The following is a 26,241-nucleotide window of genomic DNA, read 5'->3' as shown; positions in this document are numbered from 1 at the left end:
GGGGAGTTGAACAGCCCCACTTCAGCTTAACCGGCAGGCGGTGATTTCGGAAAACACCGTAGTTTGGACAGTAGCGCCGCTTCACCTTAGCCATCGGAAACCAAGTTGAGAAGACTTCCTACTGTGCCAACAGTAAACCCTCGCAATAGCTCAGTACCTATCGACGAGCGAAACGTTCCACAAGCATCTGCATCCCCCCCCCCTCCCTCCTCGAAAAATAAAGGATAAAATGGACGAAACAACCTTCTCTGTCAAGCACAGAACTGGCGAAACAACCTTCTCTGTCAAACACAGATATACTGGCGAAACAACCTTCTCTGTCAAACACAGATATACTGGCCTAGCTCTCAGCTGCAGATACGCTGCTTCCTAGTCGGCGCTGGTCCTATGCACAGCCTAGGTCAAAAGTCTTCAAGCAAAATGGTTGGCCGCCACGACCAGGCATCTTAAGCACTTCATTCATTATTACAGCGCAACGACGGCACAGAACAATGAGGGGGACACAACAGCGCTGACTGTCAACTAAAGTTTATTCCAGACCAGTAGGGTTTTTATACCACCTGGTTGTATTATGGATCTAAAGCACTCCTAGAAGCTCGATGAGTACATGGGGCAAGCCTTCCTCCCCATCCTCTTGAGATCTGAAAGTTCGTGTGTGCCGTTGACGGCCCATCCACATACCTCAAAAAAAAAACTGTGGCCCAAAGACTTTTGATCAATGCTGTTTACGTCATTCGACCCCGTCGCCCCTTTTTTGGCGTCGAAATACGCCTTTCCTGTCGAACCGTAATCAACAAGCCACGGCTGCCCGCCTTGAATGCGTTCGGCAAGGAAACAGTGGCTCACCAGCTCTGGCCAGCATCTCGAGCTCCGACACGGGCTCCTGGAGAGGCTGCGGGTATCCGTTCCCGTCGACGTTCGGCGGCGCCTCCTGGCTGCCGTTGGGCACCGCCTCGTTGTAGACGAACTGCGAGCCCCCGCCGCCTTTTACGCCTTTCATGTGACGACCGCCTCCCAGCAGCGGTAGGGTCTCGCCAGTTTCCGTCCCGTCGTCGTCGGGACCTCCCGCTGCCCTCTCCAGGTCGTTCTCCCCGACTTCGGCGTGGTCGCCGACGGCGACGCTGCTGCTAGACGTGGTTGCGTTGGACAGGCCGGCGACGTCCGCGAGCGGAGGCTGCTCGATGGCCCTCTCGGCGCCGCTGCTGGTCGGGGGCGTGACGGGCGGCCGCGCCTGCGGCTGGACGGGCAGCTGGCCCAGCCGCTGGATCCGCTGCTCCTTGAGGTAGGACTGTTCCACAGTGTACGGTTCGGGGGAGGAGGCCGAGTCGTGGAGGATCTCGATCCTCAGGATCCCGTCCTGCGGCCACTGGTGGCACACGTGCTCCAGGCAGTTGATGGGCGTCCGGATGAAGGCGGCGTGGATGTAGGCCAGGATGAAGAATGACAGCAACGCCTGCGAGCGCGAGTGAAAAAAAAAAAAAGGAACGGAGTTAAGGAACGGCAACGCTACTCTGCACGAGTACTAGCACGGTTACTCTTTCACGCGATAGCGTTAAGGACCCCGTGTCGCAGAAAAGCCGGTGTCGTCGGCGGCGTTGGCCGCGAGCGAAAAATCCCAGAAGCATAAGTAAAACCGAGTAGGTCGAGTTGGGGAATCGAACCAGGACCTCCCGAGTCCGAGACGAGTACAGTAACCACTCTGCCACGCCAGCTCGATGGTTTGGATTGAACAAAGGCGCGTCTAGCGAATACGGTGCTGTCTTAGAAAGGTGCTTTGGAGCCATGTACTGCGGTGTACATTGGTAATTATGCGCATAAAAATTACAGAAGTCGCAGTCAAGCGAGTAGCAAAGTACGTTTCCGCTACTTTTCCTATTCGCTTGGCGCGAACATAGCGCCATCAGGCGGCGCCCACTAAAACCACTCCTCACGTTCCCCCAAAATGTACGCCAAGATAGCGCGCAACGGCAGCGCCTCCCACTCGTCTCGTTCGGGCGCAGTAGGGCCGTGCGGGGACGCAGGAATCACGCGGTGAGCGGCGAACAACGCAGCGCACATCCAAGGCGTGTTCACCACGAAGCTTGCGCGGAAGCTATGCTGGCGTTCGACTTCGTGGCATCGGCTTTGTCGAGAACGATGTAACGACGAACTACGACTGAAACTTTAGTTTAGGTGAGAAGTGAGAAAGAAAAGGAATGAGAAGAGGAAGAAGGATGAGGAGGAGCTATCGCGTCTACTCTTAAGGCGAAGCTTAAGCGTCCTCCTAATTTTTACATCGAAGGCTCGAGAGGAGCACTGTGAAAGTGATATTTCACCTCACCTGTGTTCCTCTCCACACTAACATCATCATCATCAGCCTGACTAAGCCGCAAAGGCCTCTCCCATGTCAGTCCAATTAACCACGACACGACATGTGACAAGTGGATTTTAGGTACAGTCGGGGACAAAAGTCTCCGGACCACGTGCTCCTCTAACGAAGCCGATAGCTCTGCTATTAGTCGGCGGCTGGAGACCACACTTGTGGAGGTAAAAGTTAAATTTTTGTTCTTTCATCTCCACAAGTGCGGTCTCCAGCCGTTCTCTGATATGAGAGCTATAAGCCTCGTTTGAGGACCACGTGATCCGGAGACTTTCGTCCCCGACTGTACAATTCAGAGGTGAAACGACAATCGATGCTCTGGAAAACTCTGCTGTCATCATGAAAGAAAAAAAGGCGAGAATGAGCACGCGCAAATGAAGGCAGTGCTGAATGTTTTGTTGTTGTTGTTTTTTTCGACATCAACGACATGCTCATGGTAGAATGAATACCACCAGACCAGACAATCAAACAGCAGGATTACCTTGAAGTTCAGCCAAGTAAAAAGAGAGAGTAAGGAGGAAGGAGCCCGAACTGTGGAAAACCAACGCCTGGATTCTTCAAAACGACAATGCCGCGGCTCAAAATGCTCTGTCCGAAAGCAGTTTCCTGCGTTAAAGGAAACTCACCATGACGTCAAGGAGAAAACGACAGCTCTGCTGAAGGAGCTGACACGTGAGGAACTTAAATACTTTCCGATAGCGGAAAACCCGTATTCTATGGCGCACAGCCGTACAGGTGTACGCTGAAGGCAACATCAACTATGTTGTAAGGTTGCAGCAGTAATTGACAGTTCGCACTCACGGACGCGCATGTTCGCATTAACCGAAAGTTCGAATCAGAAGAGTTAAAAATGCGAGATACGATTGTACTCGCAAGCAAGTATTCAAATTAAACGAATTTCATCAACGAGTATGGGGTGCCGAATTTTACTGGTCGGAATCCGCGTTCGACGCTTCCAACATCTGAGGCAAACTTTTATGCAGTAGGTCAATACAGACCTTGATGCGACATCATGGAATGAAGGCCAGTACAAACTGTGACTTGATCAACAACTATATATAAGCCTCTAAAGGAGAAAATCCCGCGCTGCATAATTCTCACGAAAACCAAAACAATTCCTCATGCAGCGTTTGTTTGAGCGCTAGTTGGCTCACGTTTTTAAAGCGGAATACTTATTAGCGCAACCAAGTAAAAACAGCACCCCGAAGTGGCGACTTCGAGCGCAAGGGGAAGCGTGCCATCGTCCCCGTTTATATCTTTTTTTCTCTCTCTCACGTCCTACGGACACCAGTAAATGACCACGCATATGTAATTATATAAACTGGTGCAGCGCGCATCGACGTTTATTAAAGGGTCACTGAAGACAAACTTTATCACCTCCCGTCTCTCTCATTCTTTCTTTCTTAGGCAGATGGTTTCTTAGCCAGTACCGGAATTTGCAATCACTTTTCCCCTTACTATCTGCCTTCCGGTAAAATGCGCCTCTCATAGCGCCTCCCGCTCGGCCACTTCCGCGCCTGCCGTATACGAGGTGGATTTTCGAATCACTACAGGCCAATACATCTCCATTTCTTCGCGACTGTAGACCGGCTAACGCTGCATCATTTGCGTACAAACTCGTAAGCGTTCTATTACCTTTTTCATGCTGTTTCTGTTCGCGGCTTAGTATTACGACACTGTGCACGCAGTCCGGTTGTTTACTAGCACCGGGGCGAACTAGAATGCAAAACCAGTTCTGTAATAAAACTACACCTCGGCGGTCACTGGCGCGTATGCGGGTCAAGGGCGCACCCCCTCTGAGTCGACGTATGCCTTTATCGCTTCCGAGTTAACGCGAAGCAGCAGCGCTCGATCCACACCTAACGGCGCGCTTGCCAAGCGCCGCGACTAAAATTCATTAAGACTCTAAATACGCCGTCATGGAGAAGAAGCTTGATAAGTTTTTGGAGCTTCGCCCGCGGCTTCTTAACGTCTCGATTGGACTACCACCGCATTTCCTTCAATTTCTTTCGCAGCACGTCTGTACTTTGGTCTGTATGAGTTGGCGGAGAATGAGGGGTTGGGGGGGGGGGGGGGGGGGGCGTATCTGTCGCGCTTGCAACGGGGAAGGCGGTTTTTTTTTTGTTTTTTTTTTCGCTGTGGACAGACGCGGGGAGCTTCGTTTTCCGGGAAACCGCAGCAGGATGGCCGGTTGCACGAGGAGGCGTCCGAAAATCCACACGCACTCTAGACAGAGGAAGTTCAACGGAGGTCTGCCTCCGCACGCACAGTACGTTACTGCACACAGCGGCAGCGACTGGTGAGCTAACATGCAGCGAAAACCGTACCGTTACCACCATTCGCGAGTCACGGAGGCGGCCCGAAGAGGCAGACGAGCTAAAACGTGGCCTCCGAGCTCAGAGACAAACACATGCACACGCACGTCTCCCCGTTGATGCGGTTGGAAACGAATAGAACTCGATATGGCCTCTCACAGCACAAGAGCCGGAGGCTGGTGCGGCCACCGCGCTGCAGCATCCTGAAGCTAGGAGGCAGTTGCGTTGCTCCTCTGTCTGAAATCTACTTCACAACGTACATTCCCGCTGAAGCAGATTGGACTGGGACCGTTCCCGTTTCATCTTTTATACCAATTCGGCCCTCAAAACTTCTATATGTCCTGGAGGAGCTTTGCAGGAAGAGCGACTTCTCCCGGATATGCAATGGTCCTAGTGCGAGCCCCAGACCAGGACCAATTTTTTTTGAACTGCGAAGATGTTTAGAAAGCCGTATAGCCTTGTATTGTAGCTGTGTGGCTGCGCTTTCACGGAATGTTAGCAGCTGAAGAACGATTCGTCCTGGTTCTCGATTCGAACCAAAGACCATCACCTGTCCTCAGCAGTCACTCCTCACTGGAGCATGGCTAGGAGTTGGCAAGCAATGCCGAATCGATCAACTCGAAGCATGAACAGTGTCAAGTCTAATGCCTTTTGGGGTATCTTCCTTGAGGGGTTCGGTTAGTTTTGGCAGAGCCCTAAGGACTTTGGTCTTGATTTTAAGCAGCTTAACTTCCCAAAGCGACTCAGGCTATGAAGAACGCCGCAGTGGAAGCCTCCGGATGATTTCGCCCACCTGAGGTTCTTTGAACACTGACAAAGCACAGTACACGGACTTCTAGCATTCCACCTCCATTAAAATGCGGCCGCCGCGGCCGGGATCAAACCCGCGCCTTACGAATCAACAGCCGAACACCATCACCACAGAGCCACAGCGGCGGCTCGCCAAAGGGGAGAAGATTTTAATCAAGAGTAATTACTCATTAGCACCGACAGTAATTACTCCAACTTGAATTCCCCAAAACATATTGGATCCGGACAGCAGGTGTGCGACTGTGCTAAGCCGGACGTTAAGGGAGACTAACGTACACTCCAGCCAACTTTTATTTCCAGTAAGAATAGACATGGCCACTCCCGTCTTTCTGGTACAATGGCGCTTGTTCGAAAGCTAAAGACAGATTTCTTAAGATAAAACTGAATTTTTAAACTTTTCCAGCTTCTCGATTCAAACTTAAGACGTAAAGACAGAAAAGGACTCCGTGATCACCATCTGGAAACGAATGGCGGTGCTCCAATACTCAAAGATCCGCACAGCAAAAAAAAAAAAAAAATTCAGGGGGCACTTTGACTGTCTAAAGTGGGTAGAGGCGGAAGCGTTTTCCGCACCACCTTCGCTGTTTCTGTGGCACCGCTGGCGTCACATATAATTGACTGCTAATTACTAAGTGATGATAAATCACTAATTAATGGTTAATTACTGATTAATGCCTGAACACTAATTAACTGCTAATTAATGACGCTTAAGCTTCGCCTTTTGGAGTGGAACGCGACAGCGCGTTGTAGCGCTGCCAGGGAGTCCACGGAACACCACCCGTTCAGCGCGATGCCTTTCCCTTTGAACGCAACGCTTTTTGAGGAAAGGAAATGGCGCAGTAATTCTCTGTCATCTCGGTGGACACCTGAACCGCACCGTAGAGGAAGGGAGGAAGTGGGAGTGAAAGAAGATAGATAAAGAGGAGCCGTAATGAAGAAAATGAAAATTGTATTTGAGGAAAGGAAATTACGCAGTAACTGTCTCACAAAATTCAGGGGGGCACTTTTTTGACCTCAAGTGTGGTCACTGATGCCCCTAAGAGTGGAACGCGACAGCGTCTTGCAACGCTGCCAAGGAGTCCATAGAACGCCATCGCCCATTCGGTTCTACGCCTCGCTCGTCAGTAAATTGGTTTTAGAGCGCAGCTCTTTGGCGTCCGTTCCTGGGTTTCGCGTCGTCGTCGGCGTCGGCGTCGGCCTCGTAACCAGCTCCGCCCCCAATGTTACGCTTTTCAATTGGTCGAAATGCTCGTGACGTCACAGTGCGCGAATTTCAAATGGGGCCAATTGTACTTTGGCTAGTAACCATGCAACCAATCAAAGGGATCGTATAGTGATGCTGCAACTAAGTTGGACTGAGTTTAGTTAATTGCTTAATTAATCAATTAGCCTAATTAATATAGAGGAGAATGAAGAGGTCAGAAGAAAAGAAAAGAAAGACGCGCGCCGCAGCGACAACAGCGTCCGCGGAAGGAGACGCTGCTGAAAGAAACAGATAAGTACGAAGCCGCGTTCCCTCCACCACCACGCACTTCCCCACTCAGTAAGACGTTGCTCGTTTCATATACGTTGTGTCGAACATCCTAGACAGTTCCAACAATTGACAGGTTAATGACAGAACACGATGGATAGAAATACAAGAATATAAATATGAAATAGCCTAATTAACCTTTCTAGTTAGACCGCATAAATCAATAAAACCGAGAACGAAATTGGTCGAGTTGGGGAATCGAACCAGGGTCTCCGGAGTGCGATACGAGCACGCTAGCCACTCCGTAATGCCAGCTGAATGGTTTGGAATGAACAAAGGCGCGTCTAGCTAATACGGCGTCTTCGTTCACTCCCATCTTCCCCCTTTCCCTTACGGCGAGGTGCAGGTGTCCACCCAGATATGCGAGAGAGATACATTTCCTTTCCTCAAAAAATAAATTTACCGTCCAGCAAGGCGTACAGCCGATTTGGCGATGGCGTTCTGTGGACTCCCTGGCAGCGCTGCAAGACGCTGTCGCGTTCCACTCTTACAGGCGAAGCTTAATATGTTAACCACACATCAGTAACACACGCAGACAGCCAATGGACGCGTCATTCGCTGGCAGCACTTGATTCATCATTCACAACCACATTCTTAGCGTACGCTCCCTTGCCGCACATGCCAAGGACGTACACCACGATCACATTCTGCGCCATTCCTCTGTACTTTGCTTTGCTGAAACCATCCCGAAGAGCCTCTCGAAATCATAGATTTCCTATACTGCTGTGGTGCTCGCAGAGACCACAACAGAGCGGCGGGAGTCGCTATCTACTTGCGCACAGGTCTCTCTGCAATACCAGTCGAAATGTTTGGCACGTCACATGAAGTTGCCGAACTGTGCGCCGCAAAGTTGCCCAACGGCTTGCTGGTATAGTAGCTGCCTACTTCGCCCCTACCGCACTCACGAAAGACGTCGTGCACTTCCTGCAACTCGCATTAACCGTCCATCGATCCACACCGATGTTAGTAGTGGGGGACTTTAATGTTGACATAAAGACAAACAGCAATTTCCTAACACTTATGCGGGAGAACATCCCGTTCCTCTCGCTCGTAACGCGTCCCACGGCTGTGACAACCTCGCGAGGCACTTGTATAGATCTGGTCTTTGAGAATCAAGCATTGGTGTACCAAGTCGAACATATATCAGTCTATTTCTCCGACCACAAAGCTTCCTTCATGACTGTCAAGAACTGTTAGTGGAGTCTTTGTTAAAGGAATACGTCTGAAAAATAAAAAAAAAATCTGTGATAGCGCATACATGTGTTCCTCGATTTCTTTGCCTCAATCTATCGAAAAGGTGAAACAGCTTATTTGCTGCGCTCAAATTTCGCATTAGGAAGTAACGTAATCGTCGGTAATTTTTTTGAGGAAAGGAAATGTATCTGTCTCTCATTTGTCGGTGGACACCTAAACCTCGCGGGAAGGGAATGGAGGAGGATGAGAGTGAGCGAAGACACCGTATTCACTAGACGCGCCTTCATTCTAAACCATCGAGCTGGCATGGCGGAGTGGATAGCATGCTCGTCTCTCACGCCGAAGACCGGGGTTCGATTCCTGAGCTCGACCAATTTCTTAATCGGTTTTATTTATTTATATGGCCTGACTAGTAAAGCTAACTAGGCAAATTGGGTAATTAAACAATTAACTAAGCTCAGTCCGACTTAATTGGAGCATCACTATACGATCCCTTCAATTTGTTGCATGGTTACTAGCCAAAGTACAATTGGCCCCGTTTGAAATTCGCGCACTCTGACGTCACGACCGTTTCCACCAATTGAAAAGCGTGACATTTTCTGTCGACAACTGCTGCTTACAACGATGAGACATTAAAGGCTTCCGCCTTAATATTGACTTAACGTCACAGCAGTTTGCTTGAGAAAACGACCGGCGGTGCCGAGACCTGCATTCTGACCTGTTCCAACGTACTAGCGTTTTCAGACAGAACATCTTATATGCCATTACAACACGGTAATCTATCGATAGAGGCCATTTTCAATTTGTCCCCATTGTCCATACAACGGCAGTCATAATTCGGTAGTGCAATCGTTTCCTCCGGCATGGCCTCCGAGATGCAGTACAATCAAACCTAGTCGCTGAGGGGTCTTATTTTGACGTAGCCTGCTAGAGGGCCTCCAAGATTCAAACCCCACAGACACTGTCAGTCAGGCGAATGTTAGCCGCCACTTTTCTTCCGTTAACACTTCATAACCAGTTCAGCAGAAGCGGCAAACTTAATAGCTGTGTCCGTCATCCCTTATAAACACTGAATCTGTGACTGTGAGACAGTCTGTAAACTGTCGCATTTCGATACACAATCTAGGTGCAAAGTCATAAAGAAATTTTTGAAAGAAATATCGTCTCCGAGAATAATACTCGGCAACCTAATCACTAAAGACGTTAACTGAATAAGGGCCTCCGAGGTAGCCTCCGGTCCCGTCGGAAAAAAAAAACGACAGAACCGAGTCAGAAATAAGCAAACTGTTTTGTCGTAACGACAAATTGTTCTGCTATTTTGCAGCATTTTGTTGCGAAAGCAACACTACGCTAGTCGCCCAGCCATTTCGCGGAGCCGAGGAAAGGTCATACTGCGCATGCGCGAGGAGCAATGACGTCACACAGCGCACAGCTGGCGCGCCACCGCCGCCGCTGCGCGGGTGACTCCGCGCTCGCCAGTAGCGGCGCACAGCTAGCGTGCCGGGGCCGCCACCGCTGTCGCGCGCTCTCCATCACATCTCTCTCTCTCCTCGTTGCTTTCACTATCCTCCAGGTTTAATCAGAGCTAAACCAATTTTTCGCAGCACTTTTCTGCAGTCTGTTGTTCGGTAGTACTGTGCTTCCGTAACTACGCAATGTTCTGTGGTTACAGCAAACATTTCGTTACTACAAGTTCATGGGCACAAATATTAACGGAAAATCTGCTGTGACGGCATAAAACTCTACTGTGATTGCCGACTGAGATAGCCTTCGAGACAAAAGGCGCAGCGACAGGCACACGCACACAACACGCACACTTCCGGCGTCCTCCTCACCTTGAGAAGCGTGATGTACTCGAACAGAGTCCGTACGGAAGGGGGCACCGCGCTCGCGTAGGCGAGGGCCACGCGCACAAACAGGGCGTGGAACAGCCTGTCCCGCACACTGTTCATCGGGTTGCCGCTGTTGTTGCTGCTGCCACCGCCACCGGCGTTGCGCGACAGGCCGGCGTTGTTGTTGTTATTGTTGTTGTTGAGGTTGTTTGCAGCCGCGCCCAGCAGGTGGGGCAGGATGCCGATGTTGAGCGCCATGGCGAGGGTGGTGAACACACACGCGCACGTTAGCACGAAGTAGGCGGGAAGGAACGAAGGCGGAAGCGGGGATACGTGTGGGGTGTCCAAGGCGAGTCGCGTTCTGCCGTCGGCCTCACGTAGACATCGTCGTCACGACCTCTGACGTCACGACAGCGGCCTCCGTCCGGGGCGGTGCCGTGACCCTGCGGGGCGAAAAGACAATTGCGCCAAAGTTACAACGCAGAAACCAAAGAGGAAAGTAAACAAACAGCAACAAAAGAATTCACAGGTGGAGCACGTTCGACTAAAGCGCAAGAACGGCACGGAATAAGGGTGGAAAAAGAGACGAAGCTGCATCCATCTTCCTTTCTATCCATGTTGTGTACCACTGCTACGCTTTGTTCCGAGACACGAATTAGAATTTAGAATTGCGAACACAGCCGGAAAAAGACGAGAAGAAAAAGAATAGTACATAAGCCCCGCCGCTTAATCTTTGCCGTCTGTTTAGATCACCTAACGCTCATAGCCATGAGGAGAATCTCGGACCTAGGGTCATATATGGTCACGTGATCACGGAGGGGGGGGGGGGGGGTCTCGAGCGAATATCCCAGAAATTTTTACTTTTTTTAACAATCGGAGCCTTGTCCCCAGCTATCAAACCCTGCACATAATCAATTATGGTAGTGATGCGGACGCAAGTGATGTTGCTGAACAACTTTGTCTCAGCAGCGGAAAGAAGCAAGATTGAAAGAGAAGAAAGGCTAAGGGGTGTCGCATCTACATAATCTGGGGACAGCGTTCGTCTCATGTTGTGAGCCAGGCAGAGTAAACAACGTGGCGGAAGATAAAGAAGCCAACGAACTGAGATATTCAAGGCGTATACTGTATATATAGTGCACTGAGGGCTTCAGGGTCGACGCCTAACATGATCCGGAAAAAAATATACACACTGAAAAGTAGGTGCGCGGTGAATAAAGATTACTATTTATTCTTTTATAGATGCGGCTAGTTCAGTTCACTGTGACGTATGGGAGCGAAGGAACAAATTTTATTTTTGGCGAATCAAAACAATAGCCCTATAAAGTTCAATTTGACCGAAGTATCCTTTTGAAATATACCTGCGCTTAAAAGACACGGACTGAAAGATAGAGACACACGCACATAGCGCTGGAAGTATCCTTAGTGCAGGATGTGAAGTGAGCGAATGCGGTAGGCTATAATTACGGATCCTTGAATTGTACCTGCGACTTTTTTTCTCTTGTGTCTGTGTCGATAATACGAAACTCTCAGTAAAAGGTAAGCCAGTCCTTTGCTTTAACAAGTCCGTTCCAGCGTGTTACCCCGCATATAAAACATTTCCACTGCTCCCTGAGCGAAAGCAAAGCCCTCCGCGCGCGTTTGCCGTTTGAAACCGCAGTTCCGCATTAACATAGGACGCTGTCGGCGTTATTTGCTTACAACTGGCCAAGTGCGACATATGCATGCGCAGATCCTTGAAGACTTGACAACGCAAGTCGTACAGCGAGAGCGACAAAAAACACATCGCGGGCTACTTGGTTCATCACAAGGCAGAACAGCGCAAGCTACACAGGGACAAGAAAGTAGGCGAGACACACACAGCGCTGACTTATTGAAGGTTTATTTTTTCTGGAGGTTTATTTTTTCAGACACTTCGGTAAGAACATACAGCAGCATCAAGAAAATAAGAAGAGCAACCGAGTCTGATAAACAGTCATCGCCACCACAAATCACACAGGAGAACTCAGATCATCCAGCTACGGATAAGAACCGCAATTCTTTATCTATAAGGGCTATGGAGGGGGGGGGGGGGGGGGGGGGGGGGGGGGGGCTGATACAACTTTCCCTAAGATGCGCAATTTTTGCGGCTTCAATGATTTATCGCGTGGTTTTGTCATCGCACCTGCGCAGCACGCTCGTGTTGCCCAGCTTAGCGGCGCATTTACAATCTCGGCAGTGAATGCCCAGATGGCCTGAGATTCGTTGCGTCGCATTGTATTTGTGATCGGACCATCTCTTATTAAGTTTGGCCTCCGTATGCATGGCCGCAAGACAAGGGGATAAAATACACGACGCCCTGAGCACAGGAAACGAACCGGTCGCGATGATTTATGGTGCATCCTGTGTGCTTTGCGACCCATTTGATTAACGCGCTTGCAGAGGCTTGACAAGCGATCCGGAGCTGAAAATAGATATCTATTCCTACTCTTTTTCCTATCTTTCTTAAGTTGTGTGAAATCCCATGTGCGGAGGGAATGATTGCGACCTTATCCTTATCTCTTATTGTTTTTTTTTTCTTGTTTGGTTCTCGACAAGGCTTCAGCCACTGAGGATAAGAGGGTCAGCGGGTAACCAGCCTTCAGTAATCGGCGCGTCTGGGCTAAAAAGCTATCTTCCAGTTTGTGGAGGCAGGATTTTTTTAATGCATTGTTAAAGCATGAATTGATGATGCTGCGCTTAACTAGCTTCGAGTGCGCTGAGTCAAAAGGGAGAAGAGGTTTGTTGGCCCGAGGCTCAAAGGCCCAGCAGACGTGATCGTGGTTAAAATATATTCCTAAGTCTGAAAACAGTATGCAGCTGTTGGTTGGTAGTTCTTGAGTGACAATCAATGGGCTCAGAATGCTTGAAAAATTACTAAGAACTTCGGAAGCTTCGGAAGGGAGGACGTCTTGCTCGCATTGTAATATCACAAGGTAATCATCCACGAATCTCAAGATTTGTTTCACACTGCTGCCCTGAAGGGACCTGTGTAGCGCCCTGTCTTGCGTGGCTAAGGAAAGATCACAGGATACACCATAAATCATCGCGACCGGTTCGTTTCCTGTGCTCAGGGCGTCGTGTATTCTATCCCCTTGTCTTGTGGCCATGCATACGTAGGCCAAACCGGCAGATGCCTTAATAAGAGATTGTCCGAGCACAAATACAAAGCGAAGCAACGAATCTCAGGCCATCTGGGCATTCACTGCCGAGATTGTAAATGCGCCCCTGAGCTGGGCAACACGAGTGTGCTGCGCAGGTGCGATGACAAGACCACGCGATAAATCACTGAAGCCGTAAAAATCGCGCATCTTAGGGAGAGCTGTGTCAGCCCCCCTCCATAGCCCTTATAGATAAAGAAGTGCGGTTCTTATCGGTAGCTGGATGATCTGAGTTCTCCTGTGCGATTTCCGGTGGCGATGACTGTTTATCAGACTCGATTGCTCATCTTATTTTCTTGATGCTGCTGTATGTTTTTACCGAAGTGTCTGAAAAAATAAACCTTCAGTTGTAAGTCAGCGCTGTGTGCTGCCAAATGTAATGGTTGCCATATGGCAACCACTGCCGAAAAGCTGTCTGTTTCCTGACACCAATACCCGACGAGGCGGCGACTGCGCGGTAAGCAACGTACCGATTTCTTCCCAAGGCACGTCCAGCTGAGTTGTAGCTCGCCCAAAACATGCACGAAACAAACTCGATTGTTCTTGTCTGCGTAAATTGCTGAATTAGGGGGAAAAGGGAAAGTAATTAAAAGTAAAAAACAGAAACAAACAACGCCTGCGAACTAAGTAGGGCGCGGAAAGTGCAGCGACTAATGTTTTCGCGTATTTCTTTCAAATGTTTTTTTTTTTTTTTCACTCCGGCTGCATGTAGTGCACGGAGCCAACACGGGCGATTCCTTTTTCTCCCGAGCCTGGCCGCTGCAATTAACCGACGCTTGCTTCTGTCGCAATTTTGTTTCGAAAGAAAAGAGTTGTACGCAATCGTAAAAACAAAGAAGAGAGGATGCTGCTTTGTGTACATCATTATAGGGCACTTAGCGCCTCGGACACGGGACAAGTTACAAGGGTTCCTCACTCCACTTCCGACTACGCCGTTTTCTGGGAAAAGGACTCCAAGCCAGAGACTAAGACAACGACCACCAGGGGGCGACACGGGTGAAGAGAAAGAGCGCTCACGTGTCGGTCAACTGCTCGACACGTGCCTCGCCGCACATAGGTGCACGAGGACAGTATTTCACAAGCAGGCCAGATAAACGGCCGCACAGGTGAGACGGTTCTTTCTTTAAGCTCCTTCCCTCGGTGATGCAATGCAACGGAAAAGCCTCCCTGAAACCGCTGGAAACGTTTTATTTTTTTCTTCAGATTCGATCCCGGTCGCGGCGGCTGAATTTCTTTGGAGGAGAAATTCGAGGCCCGTGTACTGTGCGATGTCAGTGCACGTTAAAGAACCCCAGGCGGTCGAAATTTCCGGAGCCCTCCAATACGGCGTCTCTCATAGCCTTAGTCGCTTTGGGACGTTAAACCCCATAAACCAACCAACCAACCAACCTTTTTTCTTCAGATCTTCCAATTCAGGATTCTCCGACGCTGCTAAACTTTTGACGCATTCTTTTTACACTTCAACCAAGCCGATACGAATACTGTGACAAAATATCGCCAGTGATTGCCCTTGCTGCGTAAGTCGCAGAAGTCTGCGAGAGCTGAGCTGTGCTGAGCCCGAGCCTGCCGACTAATCAGCAAGCATTTTTACATCGACGCTCAGCAACTGCCTGCATGGATGATTGATAGGTTTATAGGGCAGTCCCTTTGAAATGGTGTGGTTATATGGTGCCACCATATAACCACACCGAGCTTGGTGGTGCCACCAAGCTCGATTTTTTTTTTCCTTCTTTACATTCACATCTGTCCAATGTATAGGTGCTATCAAGAAATTTTTCCTAACAGAGGTGGCGGCACCAATTGTCCAATCTGGAAACGCCATTTTGAACCCCCATACATCGCGCCGACCCCCACGATGGAGAGAAAGGTTGTAAAATTTAATCTGAATTTTTTTCAAAGGGAACCATCCTAACACCCATCATCCATGCAGGCACTTGTAGCCGGGTGATATAAAAACGCTTGCTGATTAGTCGGCAGAGTTCGGTATCTGGAAGCAGTAATGGACGCTACCATGCGTTGAACACGCGCAAATATTGATATCCGCAAAAATACTTTGAAGCGGCTAAATGAGACCGCGATCCAACATGGCGGAGATGTCACCACCCTGCGAAAGGAAGCTGCATCGAGGCAACCTTAGCCCTGCAGCTAAGCGTTGTCTACAGCGCCCTCTGAGACGCAGGGCAATCCCGGGTTTAAGGTACGATTACTACGGCAGCGCCATCTGCGAGTGAGCAGACTTGCAGCGCCATCTCGTGCTAGGCAGACTAAACAGGATCGGGCGACGCGTGTTCCGGCGCTAAAATGTCCTAAAAAACCTGTCGCTGCAAAAAAAAAAAAACTATACATAACGAAAGACGCAAAGAACATCGCACTTTTATGTGTGCGTCAAAGCAGCCGACAAACCCACATCCGGTCTTTAAAGGCACCCCGTCGAATTTTTGCTCTCAGTAAAATTGGATTGTTTGGCTTTGTGCAGCTCCATTAACGTTGGTCCGGAAGCGAAAGACGCATTCACTGCTGATAACAGTCGATTCAAACTCGTGAAGTTGACAGCGACGGCGAGACAAATAGGGACTCCGTGACTGCTGGTCACAATAGGACAACGGTGTGGTACAGAAGCAGAGATCCGGGATTACACTATCGACGACAACGCAGCTTGCGAAATCAGTGTGTGGCGTCAATATTTGCATTTTCTTTCTTTGGCCCCCCTTGGCTTATAACACAAGCTGTTGGGCGAGATGGTGACGATCCTGTCTTTCTCTTGTCCTGTCTTTCGCGCTGTAACTATTGGTTATAGTAGCTCAGCTTGAGGTGATTTCGATGCGGCTGCCGCTCACGCCGAGAACCAAATACGCGCGCGATGAAAAGCTTTATAAACGAACCCGCCTTACCCCACACTCTAAAGGCGAATAAAAAGGGAGTAAGGCGTCCTCTAGTAGGAAGCGACACACTAGAGGGCGCCCTTTTTACTCTTCTTTTTTTCTTCAGTTAGGACACAAATTCTGTGCCCTCCCGCTACAAAGGGCAATGCAACGATATCATCATCATCATCATCATCATCATTTGTTTAGAGTGCACGGATCTTCAGTAATGTTCCATTCAGGGGATTTTCCCTTCTTTTTCAGAAAATTTAAGGAGTAAAATTTGGCGAAAAGGAAAAATTTTACGGAGTTTCAGGGAATTTTAGGAACCGAAATGGTCTCGCTTTTCCAAACTGACGGCGGTTTCAAGCTACAACAGGAGAACAGACCTTGGAATAGGGAAGGGTCTCATTGAGGAGGTTTTCAGTGACAATATAGAATCTCACCGCGCAACATCCCATTGCAGCCCTGAATCACTGCTTTTTCCCATTTCTCAGTTCCCGTTATCATTTCACCCCGCCGCGGTGGCTGAGTGGTTACGGCGCTCGGCTGCTGGCCCGAAATACGTGGGTTCGTCCCGGCCGCGGCGGCTGAATTTCTTTGGAGGAGAAATTCTAGAGGCCCGTGTACTGTGCGATGTCAGTGCACGTTAAAGAACCCCAGGTGGTCGAAATTTCCGGAGCCCTCCACTACGGCGTCTCTCATAGCCTTAGTCGCTTTGGGACGTTAAACCCCATAAACCATAAACCAAACCAACCGTTATCATTTCCGTTGTACCGTCTTTTTCTGTCTATTGGGCGCCTGTTGAACACACTAAGGTCGTCGACCCCATTCGGCGGACGACGACACAGGTCGCGGAATCGTGAACGGAGAACACCAGCGCAAGCCTGCGGAACTGAGGCTCGAAGACTGAGGCTCAAGTTCTAATATTAAGTTTTGTTGCGAAAGCAACGCTACGATAGTCGCCGAGCCATTTCGCGGAGCTGACGAAAGGCCATACTGCGCATGCGCGGGGAGCAGTGACGTCACACGGCGCACAGCTGGCGTGCCGCCGCCGTCGCTGCGCGGGCAACTAGAGGTGCTGCCGCCGCGCTCGCCAGTTGCGCAGTAGCGGCGCATAGCTAGCGTGCCGGGGGCCGCCGCCGCTGCCGCGCCTCTCTGTCTCTCTCTCTCCTAGTTGCATTCGCAATCCTCCAGGTTTAGCCAGAGCTAAACCACTGCAAATTTTTTTTGCATTCTTAAAAAAACATTTATTGTTATTAACGCGGCCGCATTAGAAGCCTCATTACGAAGAAAAGGTGGTGCCCGGCGTAGTGTTTGTACACCTGCCATCTGCGACGGTTGGCAGACAGATACATGGCAGGTGGTAAAATGTGTAACATACATGAGAAAATGTAATATATAAAAAATAATGTACACCTGTAAAAAAATATGAACAGAAGAAGTATTAGAGAAGGAATTAAAAGCAAGAAAAAGACCCAATGTCAACGCACTGTCATCGCATTATGACAGTTATAATTGTCATAATGCGATGACAGTGCGTTGACACTGCCTTTAAGCGCCCCCGTAATTTTTTTAGTGATTAACATTTATTTACTCATTCTGTGGACTCACTCGATTTCAAGCAGGATCATGAAATAACAATTAATATAATAAGGAAAAACTTCATACAATGACGAGCGCATGCACATAATGTGAACACCATTATTAACTAATTATTAACACCACACACGCGAGGCTATCAAATCAGCAAAATTTCCACACTCGCGCAAATGCATACATGCATGTATACTGCACACTGCGGTAACACAGAAGAGTTTGAAGACTAGATTATTTACTCCTGCATTTGCAGCCCAACATGCATTACAAGCAAAAGTCCAATGTGCACGAAAGATGGACTTCAAAATGAACGCCGGTGAACACGTTACTGCGCACGCGGGCACGACCGCAGGTTAATTGCGTACAACGACCGCAGGTTACTGAGGTTCTGAGGAACATAATATCTCGAGCGTCTCACCGAGACGTGAAGGAATGTGTTTATTACAAGCCGAGAGCTGAAGGCGGCTGGAACGCGAGCTAAGCCGAGCAAGTGGAGTCGCGTGATACAGTTCATTAATACAGCATGCCAACGTTGGAACCCAACTTTTTTTTTTTCTTTTTCAGAACAAGACAGAACCCACCAGAGAGAAAGAAAAATAAAGAAACGAGTGACACCGGCATTTCGAGGGAGCAGCATGGTGTTAGTGGAATGTTATGCATGACAACTCAGCGTTGAGAAAGTGAAAGTTATCACAACACCGCAGTACCGGCATCGAGTCGATCTTGTTCCAGGGTCACCAATGTCAGTCAGTGCGCCAGCTGGTCAAAAGTAGGGACTGTTCAACGTTGCTATAGGCTTGCTCAAAAAAAAAAAAAAAGAAAAAATCTGCAGGGGAGTGATGTCCGGCATTACGCGGAGGAGACACCCGACCCGTCTGACGCCGGACAAGCCTATACATCTGGTTCAAACAAGTCCGCTAGAACCTGTCCAGTTCAAAATCACTCCAGAACGGTCGTAATTATTGAACTGCCAAGCAAGGGCCCTCAACAAAACTTTCGCTTACCAACGGTCGTTCTCTATTAAGAATTCTACAGTCTTTTTTTTTTTTTTCTCGCGCCCTCTAGTCAGCACAGCCCATGGCCCTCCTGGGACAAAATGCTCGCCCCTTTAAACGGTCTGGGTGCAGTATAGCGGTACTCAGTTATCAGCAACTGCTCTCGTCGAGGAGTCAACGCTGCAGTTCTAGCCGCTTCTATCAGAAAACTATTTTTATCTTCGTCACATCCTGTTCGCCTCCCCCCACCTGTGTCTCCTGTTCACCACGCGACAACCATTTATTTTTCTTTTAGTTCCCACTACACACAACGGGCAGCAGCTGACTACGGCCGCAGAGGTAAATCCGCATTCGATTAACAACCTCGATTTTTACCAACAGCGATCAGAACAATGTTTTTTGTTTGTTTTCTTTAATGGCGGGGGGGGGGGGTGCATTACCCACGTGTCGATCGAGATCTCGGTCCGTAAGGTCTCCCGTTTAAATTAATCCTGCACTCTTCAGCCCGTCGCTCTTCATTGCTCATTATGAAAGCTTTTGCACGAAAAACTCCAGCTTTCTCCAATTACAGCATTATGTTAATTAACAGGACGGGGCTAAAGGAATAAATTTGCAGGCACAAGTATATGTGTATACGCGCTGCAGGATACACAGGGAGTCCGGGCAAATCAAGGTCAAAATAAAACAGGCCCGTTGTGACAACAGTCTCACCCCACCCAGGATCGCACAGGCACGCCACTCACCTTCGAAGTGCGTTGCTTTCGTATCTGCCAAGTGCACAGCTGCACAGTGGTGCCGCCAGATGTGGGGGCGGGGCGCAGAACCCACTTGACGCGACGGCGAGAGCGAAAAGAGGTTCGGCTCCCGGGCACAAAGTCGGCGCACGGCTTCAGGAGGGCGCGCGCGCGCACACACACACACTTATCCGAGAAGCAGCAGCAGCAGCGGCGTCGGGGACGGTAACGGTGCGCGGGTCATCATTTCCCTTTCAGTCCTCCAGAAAGCGCGCACGGCCAACGAAGAAGCAGCGGTGAACGGCGCGCCGCCTGCGGCCTCTGCGTTGTCGCCGCGGCGAAGGCCGGTCAGGCGCCCCACAGCGCGATGCGGCGGACGTCGCCGCGAGGTGCGGGGAGATTGACACCGGCCGCCGGGGCGCTCCGGGCGTCGTTCGTCAGCGCAGCCGTCGAGGGTAGGCTCGCAGCGGACGCAGCAGCCACGTGGTTGCCGCGGAGAGGAGCGCGGCGTCAGTTGGCCGGGGCCCGTATTCCTGCCTACGCCTCTGCAAAATGAACAAGATACGAGGGTAAGGCGACGGAAAGGAAGGTGAAATTCGGTACAGGGAAAGAAAACATTTAGAGCCGTTTACATGACGCGGTACGAGCTGTTCAAGGAGTCATGGTCATATATATGGACATGGTTGTATATATGTTACATATATGTTCATATATACACGACCTTACTGACATGACGCGGTACGAGCTGTTCAAGGAGTCATGGTCATATATATAGACATAGTTGTATATATGTTACATATATGTTCATATATACACGACCTTACTGACATGACGCGGTACGAGCTGTTCAAGGAGTCATGGTCATATATATAGACATGGTGGTATATATGTTACATATATGTTCATATATACACGACCTTACTGACATGACGCGGTACGAGCTGTTCAAGGAGTCATGGTCATATATATAGACATAGTTGTATATATGTTACATATATGTTCATATATACACGACCTTACTGACATGACGCGGTACGAGCTGTTCAAGGAGTCATGGTCATATATATAGACATGGTTGTATATATGTTACATATATGTTCATATATACACGACCTTACTGACATGACGCGGTACGAGCTGTTCAAGGAGTCATGGTCATACATATGGACATGGTTGTATATATGTTACATATATGTTCATATATACACGACCTTACTGACATGACGCGGTACGAGCTGTTCAAGGAGTCATGGTCATATATATAGACATAGTTGTATATATGTTACATATATGTTCATATATACACGACCTTACTGACATGACGCGGTACGAGCTGTTCAAGGAGTCATGGTCATACATATGGACATGGTTGTATATATGTTACATATATGTTCATATATACACGACCTTACTGACATGACGCGGTACGAGCTGTTCAAGGAGTCACGGTCATATATATAGACATAGTTGTATATATGTTACATATATGTTCATATATACACGACCTTACTGACATGACGCGGTACGAGCTGTTCAAGGAGTCATGGTCATATATATAGACATGGTTGTATATATGTTACATATATGTTCATATATACACGACCTTACTGACATGACGCGGTACGAGCTGTTCAAGGAGTCATGGTCAATATATATGGACATGGTTGTATATATGTTACATATATGTTCATATATACACGACCTTACTGACATGACGCGGTACGAGCTGTTCAAGGAGTCATGGTCATATATATGGACATGGTTGTATATATGTTACATATATGTTCATATATACACGACCTTACTGACATGACGCGGTACGAGCTGTTCAAGGAGTCATGGTCATACATATGGACATGGTTGTATATATGTTACATATATGTTCATATATACACGACCTTACTGACATGACGCGGTACGAGCTGTTCAAGGAGTCATGGTCATATATATGGACATGGATGTATATATGTTACATATATGTTCATATATACACGACCTTACTGACATGACGCGGTACGAGCTGTTCAAGGAGTCATGGTCATATATATGGGCATGGTTGTATATATGTTACATATATGTTCATATATACACGACCTTACTGACATGACGCGGTACGAGCTGTTCAAGGAGTCATGGTCATACATATGGACATGGTTGTATATATGTTACATATATGTTCATATATACACGACCTTACTGACATGACGCGGTACGAGCTGTTCAAGGAGTCATGGTCATATATATGGACATGGATGTATATATGTTACATATATGTTCATATATACACGACCTTACTGACATGACGTGGTACGAGCTGTTCAAGGAGTATGGTCACATTATGGACATGGTCATGTATATTTTTTATTTTTATTTATTTATGTACATACTGCAGACCATGGTTAGGTCCAAGCAGGAAGGGCAGGTTCACAAAAAGCAAATTATAGCAACAAAAATACAACAATACAGCAGTGCAAGACAAAGCAGAAAAAAAATACAGAATACGCAATATCAAACATGGCTGAGGAACGCGTTTGATTTTTCAGGGTTGATTAGGTTCGGTTAATGAGTTCCAGTCGGATATGGTGCGTGGGAAAAAGGAAAACTTGTACGAGTTGGTAGGGGCAAAATGTGTTTTTACAAGAGCTTTGTGATAGTGTCGTGCATTCCGTGTTGGCATTGGGGAAAGATAAGCAGAAGGGTCAAGTCTGAGTTTATTGTTAAGAAGTAATGAAAGAAAATCTTTTTATATAAGTCTGAGTTTATTGTTAAGAAGTAATGAAAGAAAATCTTTTTATATATGTTCATATATGTTCATATACAGGGTGTTTCACCTAAGACTTTCTGCAATTTTTAAAAATAAGCTATTTGAATTAGATGCGCGCTTTTTCTGGCATAGCATTGTCAGTGGTGTAGCAAATCATAATTCAGCTAAGACGTGCTAACTAGCAGGCTTGTTAACCAATATTTAATAGTTAACTTTTAAACTATTACCGTTGGGCTCCTTAATTATTGAGAGGCATGCAGCCCACCGTAAGTAATGTCCATATCCATTTTTAGAATTTCGAGAACGCGATTATCCTCGGCGCTGTGGCCCAACAAATTTCGCCTACATCGCGCCAAAATACATGCGGTTTGAGAAGCTTGCAGGCAAAGCAACCTCTCCAGTGAACCTAACTCGTCGAAATAGCCAAAATTTGTTGGGCCACAGCGCCGAGGATAATCACGTTCTCGAAATTCTAAAAACGGATATGGACATTACTTAAGGTGGGCTACATGCCTCTCAATAATTAAGGAGCCCAACGGTAATAGTTTAAAAGCTAACTATTAAATATTGGTTAACAAGCCTGCTAGTTAGCACGTCTTAGCTGCATTATGACGTACTACACCACTGACAATGCTATGCCAGAAAAAGCGCACATCTAATTCAAATAGCTTATTTTTAAAAATTGCAGAAAGTCTTAGGTGAAACACCCTGTATACACGACCTGACACACTGACAAATGGGCCACATGCCAATAACTGACGCGACCCATGGCCCAAGGTCATGAGACCGATGATGACGACGCCTATAGTATCACGCGATGCGCCCGCTTACAGGCCCGCCCAGAATAAGCGGCCACAGGTAAAAGCATCCGCACTACACTTTCGATGAGTAATGCGGACCTCTTTTAGCCTAGAAGTGAACGGTGGAGCAGGAATTCCATCAGAACACAAGTGACGACGGCACAGCGTTTATTCGAACTATAAGTGCTGCGTACTGTTTCTATTTTTAACCTTCGTTGGATGCTATGGCCATCCACTTTGATCATCCCATGGCGCGTTCCAATAGGCGATCCGGAGCAGAGGCTTGAATCCGCGAAGGAGCACAAAATCTGTCTCGGCCAATAAGAACTCCAAATCGCCCATTCAAAGCACGCTTTTCGGTTCGTGGAGCAAGAAAACGTTCTGCGGGTCGCCGATTGGATTGTGCCCTTACAGATTCACCGCATTCCTGTAATCCAACGTGGCTGGCTAAGCCGGCCCACACGTTCGATACCTCGTCGCTCAGACTAAACACTCCCACATACTGAAACATCGGTGCCGAACCCCTGACAGTCTAAGCAAATTCGTATTCGAAGCTCTTCACTACGATATGTGAACGCTATCGTAGTAGAAACAGCAAAATCGTCCCAGAAAAAGATTAAAATAAACAGAAGAAAAGGCAGAGGACGCGAGTGCAGGCTCCCTTTAGGAAGCTACCTGTCATATAGTACACTCGCCACGCGGATATGTAGATATACAAAAAAACGTAGGCCAGCATGCTAAAAAGGAGGAATATTCGCAGGGACACCTATTTACGCTACGTGCTGGCAATACGACCGCATTAGAAGCTGTTAGTGCCTTAACAGGAAGTGACGGCTCTTCTGGTCTGGTGGCGTCACCTCCCTCCAACCAATAGGAACGAATTAATCAGGTGACGTCACTTCCCTCCACCCAATTGGGTTTATCGGTCTGACGACGTCACTTCCCCCGAGCCAATAGGAATTATCCAGCCAGGTGACGTCACTTCCCTCCACCCAACTGGATTTATCGGTCTGATGACGTCGCTTCCCTCCAGCCAATAGGAATTATCCAGTCAGGTGATGTCACTTCCCTAAAGCAAAATGGCGAATTTTATGACCGACATTATTTTTTTTTTATCCGGCGAGACCTCGTTAAAAAGCACGGGCAAATCCTGCGGACAAGCCGGCAACCATGCCAACGAACGTGACGTACTCTTTCAGTGCATTAGGTAAAGGATAAAACAATAAATGAGTTAGCGAGCATGCGTTGAGAAGCGGAAGAGCGCACACACAGGTATTCTGGTTTGGTTTATGGGGTTTAACGTCCCAAAGCGACTAAGGCTATGAGAGACGCCGTAGTGGAGGGCTCCGGAAATTTCGACCACCTGGGGTTCTTTAACGTGCACTGACATCGCACAGTACACGGGCCTCTAGAATTTTTCCTCCAAAGAAATTCAACCGCCGCGGCCGGGATCGAACCCGCGTATTTCGGGTCAGTGGCCGAGCACCATAACCACTGAGCCACCGCGCCGGCTGCAGGTATTCTGACGTATATTCACGCTCAGCAACGATAAAGCCTGAGAGAGTTGTTTTGCGCGCCTACGAAGCGGCACCATCCAGGATAGTCAAGCAACAAGGGTCGCGGAAAACTGCCCCGCTGCTCCGATGGCGATAAGATTAATAGATATTACCGGGCAGCTCTCTCCTCTACGCCCCGATAAGATAGGGTGCGCACTACGGAAGGTTACCGCGGCAAGTTCCAGAAGCAATCAGCGGCAGCGTGTGGAGGAGGTTTTGACGCAATGCAATTTGTGGAAGAGGGACGGCGCTGCTCGCATTTGGAACGGCCATTGGCAAATGTTTTCCAGCCGCAAACACATGGAGACTACGTGAGCAGAGGCAGACTTGCCTTGCGCAGCGATGGCGCCTCCCCACGGGTCATGCGTACTGTTTCCGCGACTGCCGACACAAGCATCATGATTCCCTTCGTTTGATTGTGCCCAGTATGAGCAGCGAAAAACCGGCTTTGAAGGCGCTCTCAGTATGGCCTCACTTCCCACAGACTCTCTGTAGACGTAGACAGCTCTTTTTATGGGTAAACACTGCTCGTCATTGCAGTGAGCTGGTCTCGCTGTTCGTCGCTGCTGCCCCCTGAGGATCTGTCCTCTAGGGCGTTAAAAGATTTACAGGCGATCAGTGCCATTCATGCGGCATAGTATATATATGCGTCAGCATATGGTACGTTGTGTACACGTGTTCTCCACGCGCCGTGCATGCTTCGCGGAACCATGGCCGCTTGGCGGGGGGCACATCTTCTCCACTTATTCACCCTCTAACCAGTAAGCTCCAACTGCGCTTTCCTCATCTCTCCCCCTTCCCACTTCTCTGATTGGCCGCCGCACATCCTTCTCCCCACTCCTCCCAATTTTAATGACAACATTGTAAAAAAAAATAACACGCCAGTTATGTTGCTTCAATTAAATGGAATCCAGAGATTAATCAATGCGCCCCTAAGTGGCCATATTTTCAAGGATTGTTGCAGCAATAGGTGGCCCGTTAAGCAGCTTTCCAAGCTGGTCACTTCGTCCGATACCAACTTCCTGCTACCGATAATGACCGATAACCACACTACGGCGATGTGTTGATGATGACGTTATTTCGCGCGAAAGGCACGATCGTCGCCCGACAAGTATTCACAACCTGCCGCATAAAAAAAAAAAAAATCCACAGAGGTTGGGTTAACTTCCTATCACGGGATCTCGAAACTGTCATGTTGTGCCTCGGTCTGACTGAGCTGCCGGGAATGCCGGTCGGACTGATTCGGGGACGAGTCTCTCTGGACCGCGTATACTACGTAAACGAAGCCGATAGCTCTATTGTCACCCGCCGGCTGGTGACCACTTCTGAATAAGAAAAAAACAAAACAGGATATTGGCTTTCACCACCACAAGCGCGGTCTCCAGCCGGTGGATAATAACAGAGCTATGGGGTTCGTTTACGGAGCACACGGTGCAGAGACTTTTGAACCCGACTGTATACACATCGCAGTGATGGGCGTCGAAAGCGACGAAACTATAGAAAGAGCGCCAAGTTCCCGGCACACATACACCCCGTGGCGCGCAGAGAATAACGGAACCCCCCCCCTACGCAACTTCCCAACCCCACCCTGCAGAGAAGCAGTGTCTGCGGGGAAGAAGAAAATCGGGCGATGTCTCGGGGCCCGACCCACCATGCGCCGACCCAAATTGCACCGCCTGCACGGGGTGCTTTCTCTCTCTAATGTCTTCCTGTTA

At 48.6% G+C, this 26,241-nt stretch overlaps 1 protein-coding gene across 1 annotated transcript in view; it reads right to left on the bottom strand.

The window, feature by feature from the left end:
* Positions 1–19,937, bottom strand: part of LOC149365491 (membralin) — a 66,802-nt gene extending 46,865 nt beyond the window's left edge. The window contains exons 1-3 of the mRNA XM_089542993.1: positions 19,416–19,937; positions 10,045–10,484; positions 847–1,453 (exon numbers count right to left, since the gene is read on the bottom strand). Of these exons, the coding sequence (XP_089399119.1) occupies positions 847–1,453; positions 10,045–10,299 (862 nt within the window). The 5' untranslated portion in view covers positions 10,300–10,484; positions 19,416–19,937. The remainder of the gene's footprint in view (positions 1–846; positions 1,454–10,044; positions 10,485–19,415) is intronic.
* Positions 19,938–26,241: the final 6,304 nt, after the last annotated feature.

Source organism: Amblyomma mixtum, chromosome 1, assembly GCF_055824585.1.
Source record: "Amblyomma mixtum isolate Tamu chromosome 1, ASM5582458v1, whole genome shotgun sequence".
NCBI lineage: Eukaryota > Metazoa > Arthropoda > Arachnida > Ixodida > Ixodidae > Amblyomma > Amblyomma mixtum.
The sequence above is the reverse complement of the archived record's forward strand: the minus strand, read 5'-3'. Positions and strand labels throughout refer to the sequence as shown.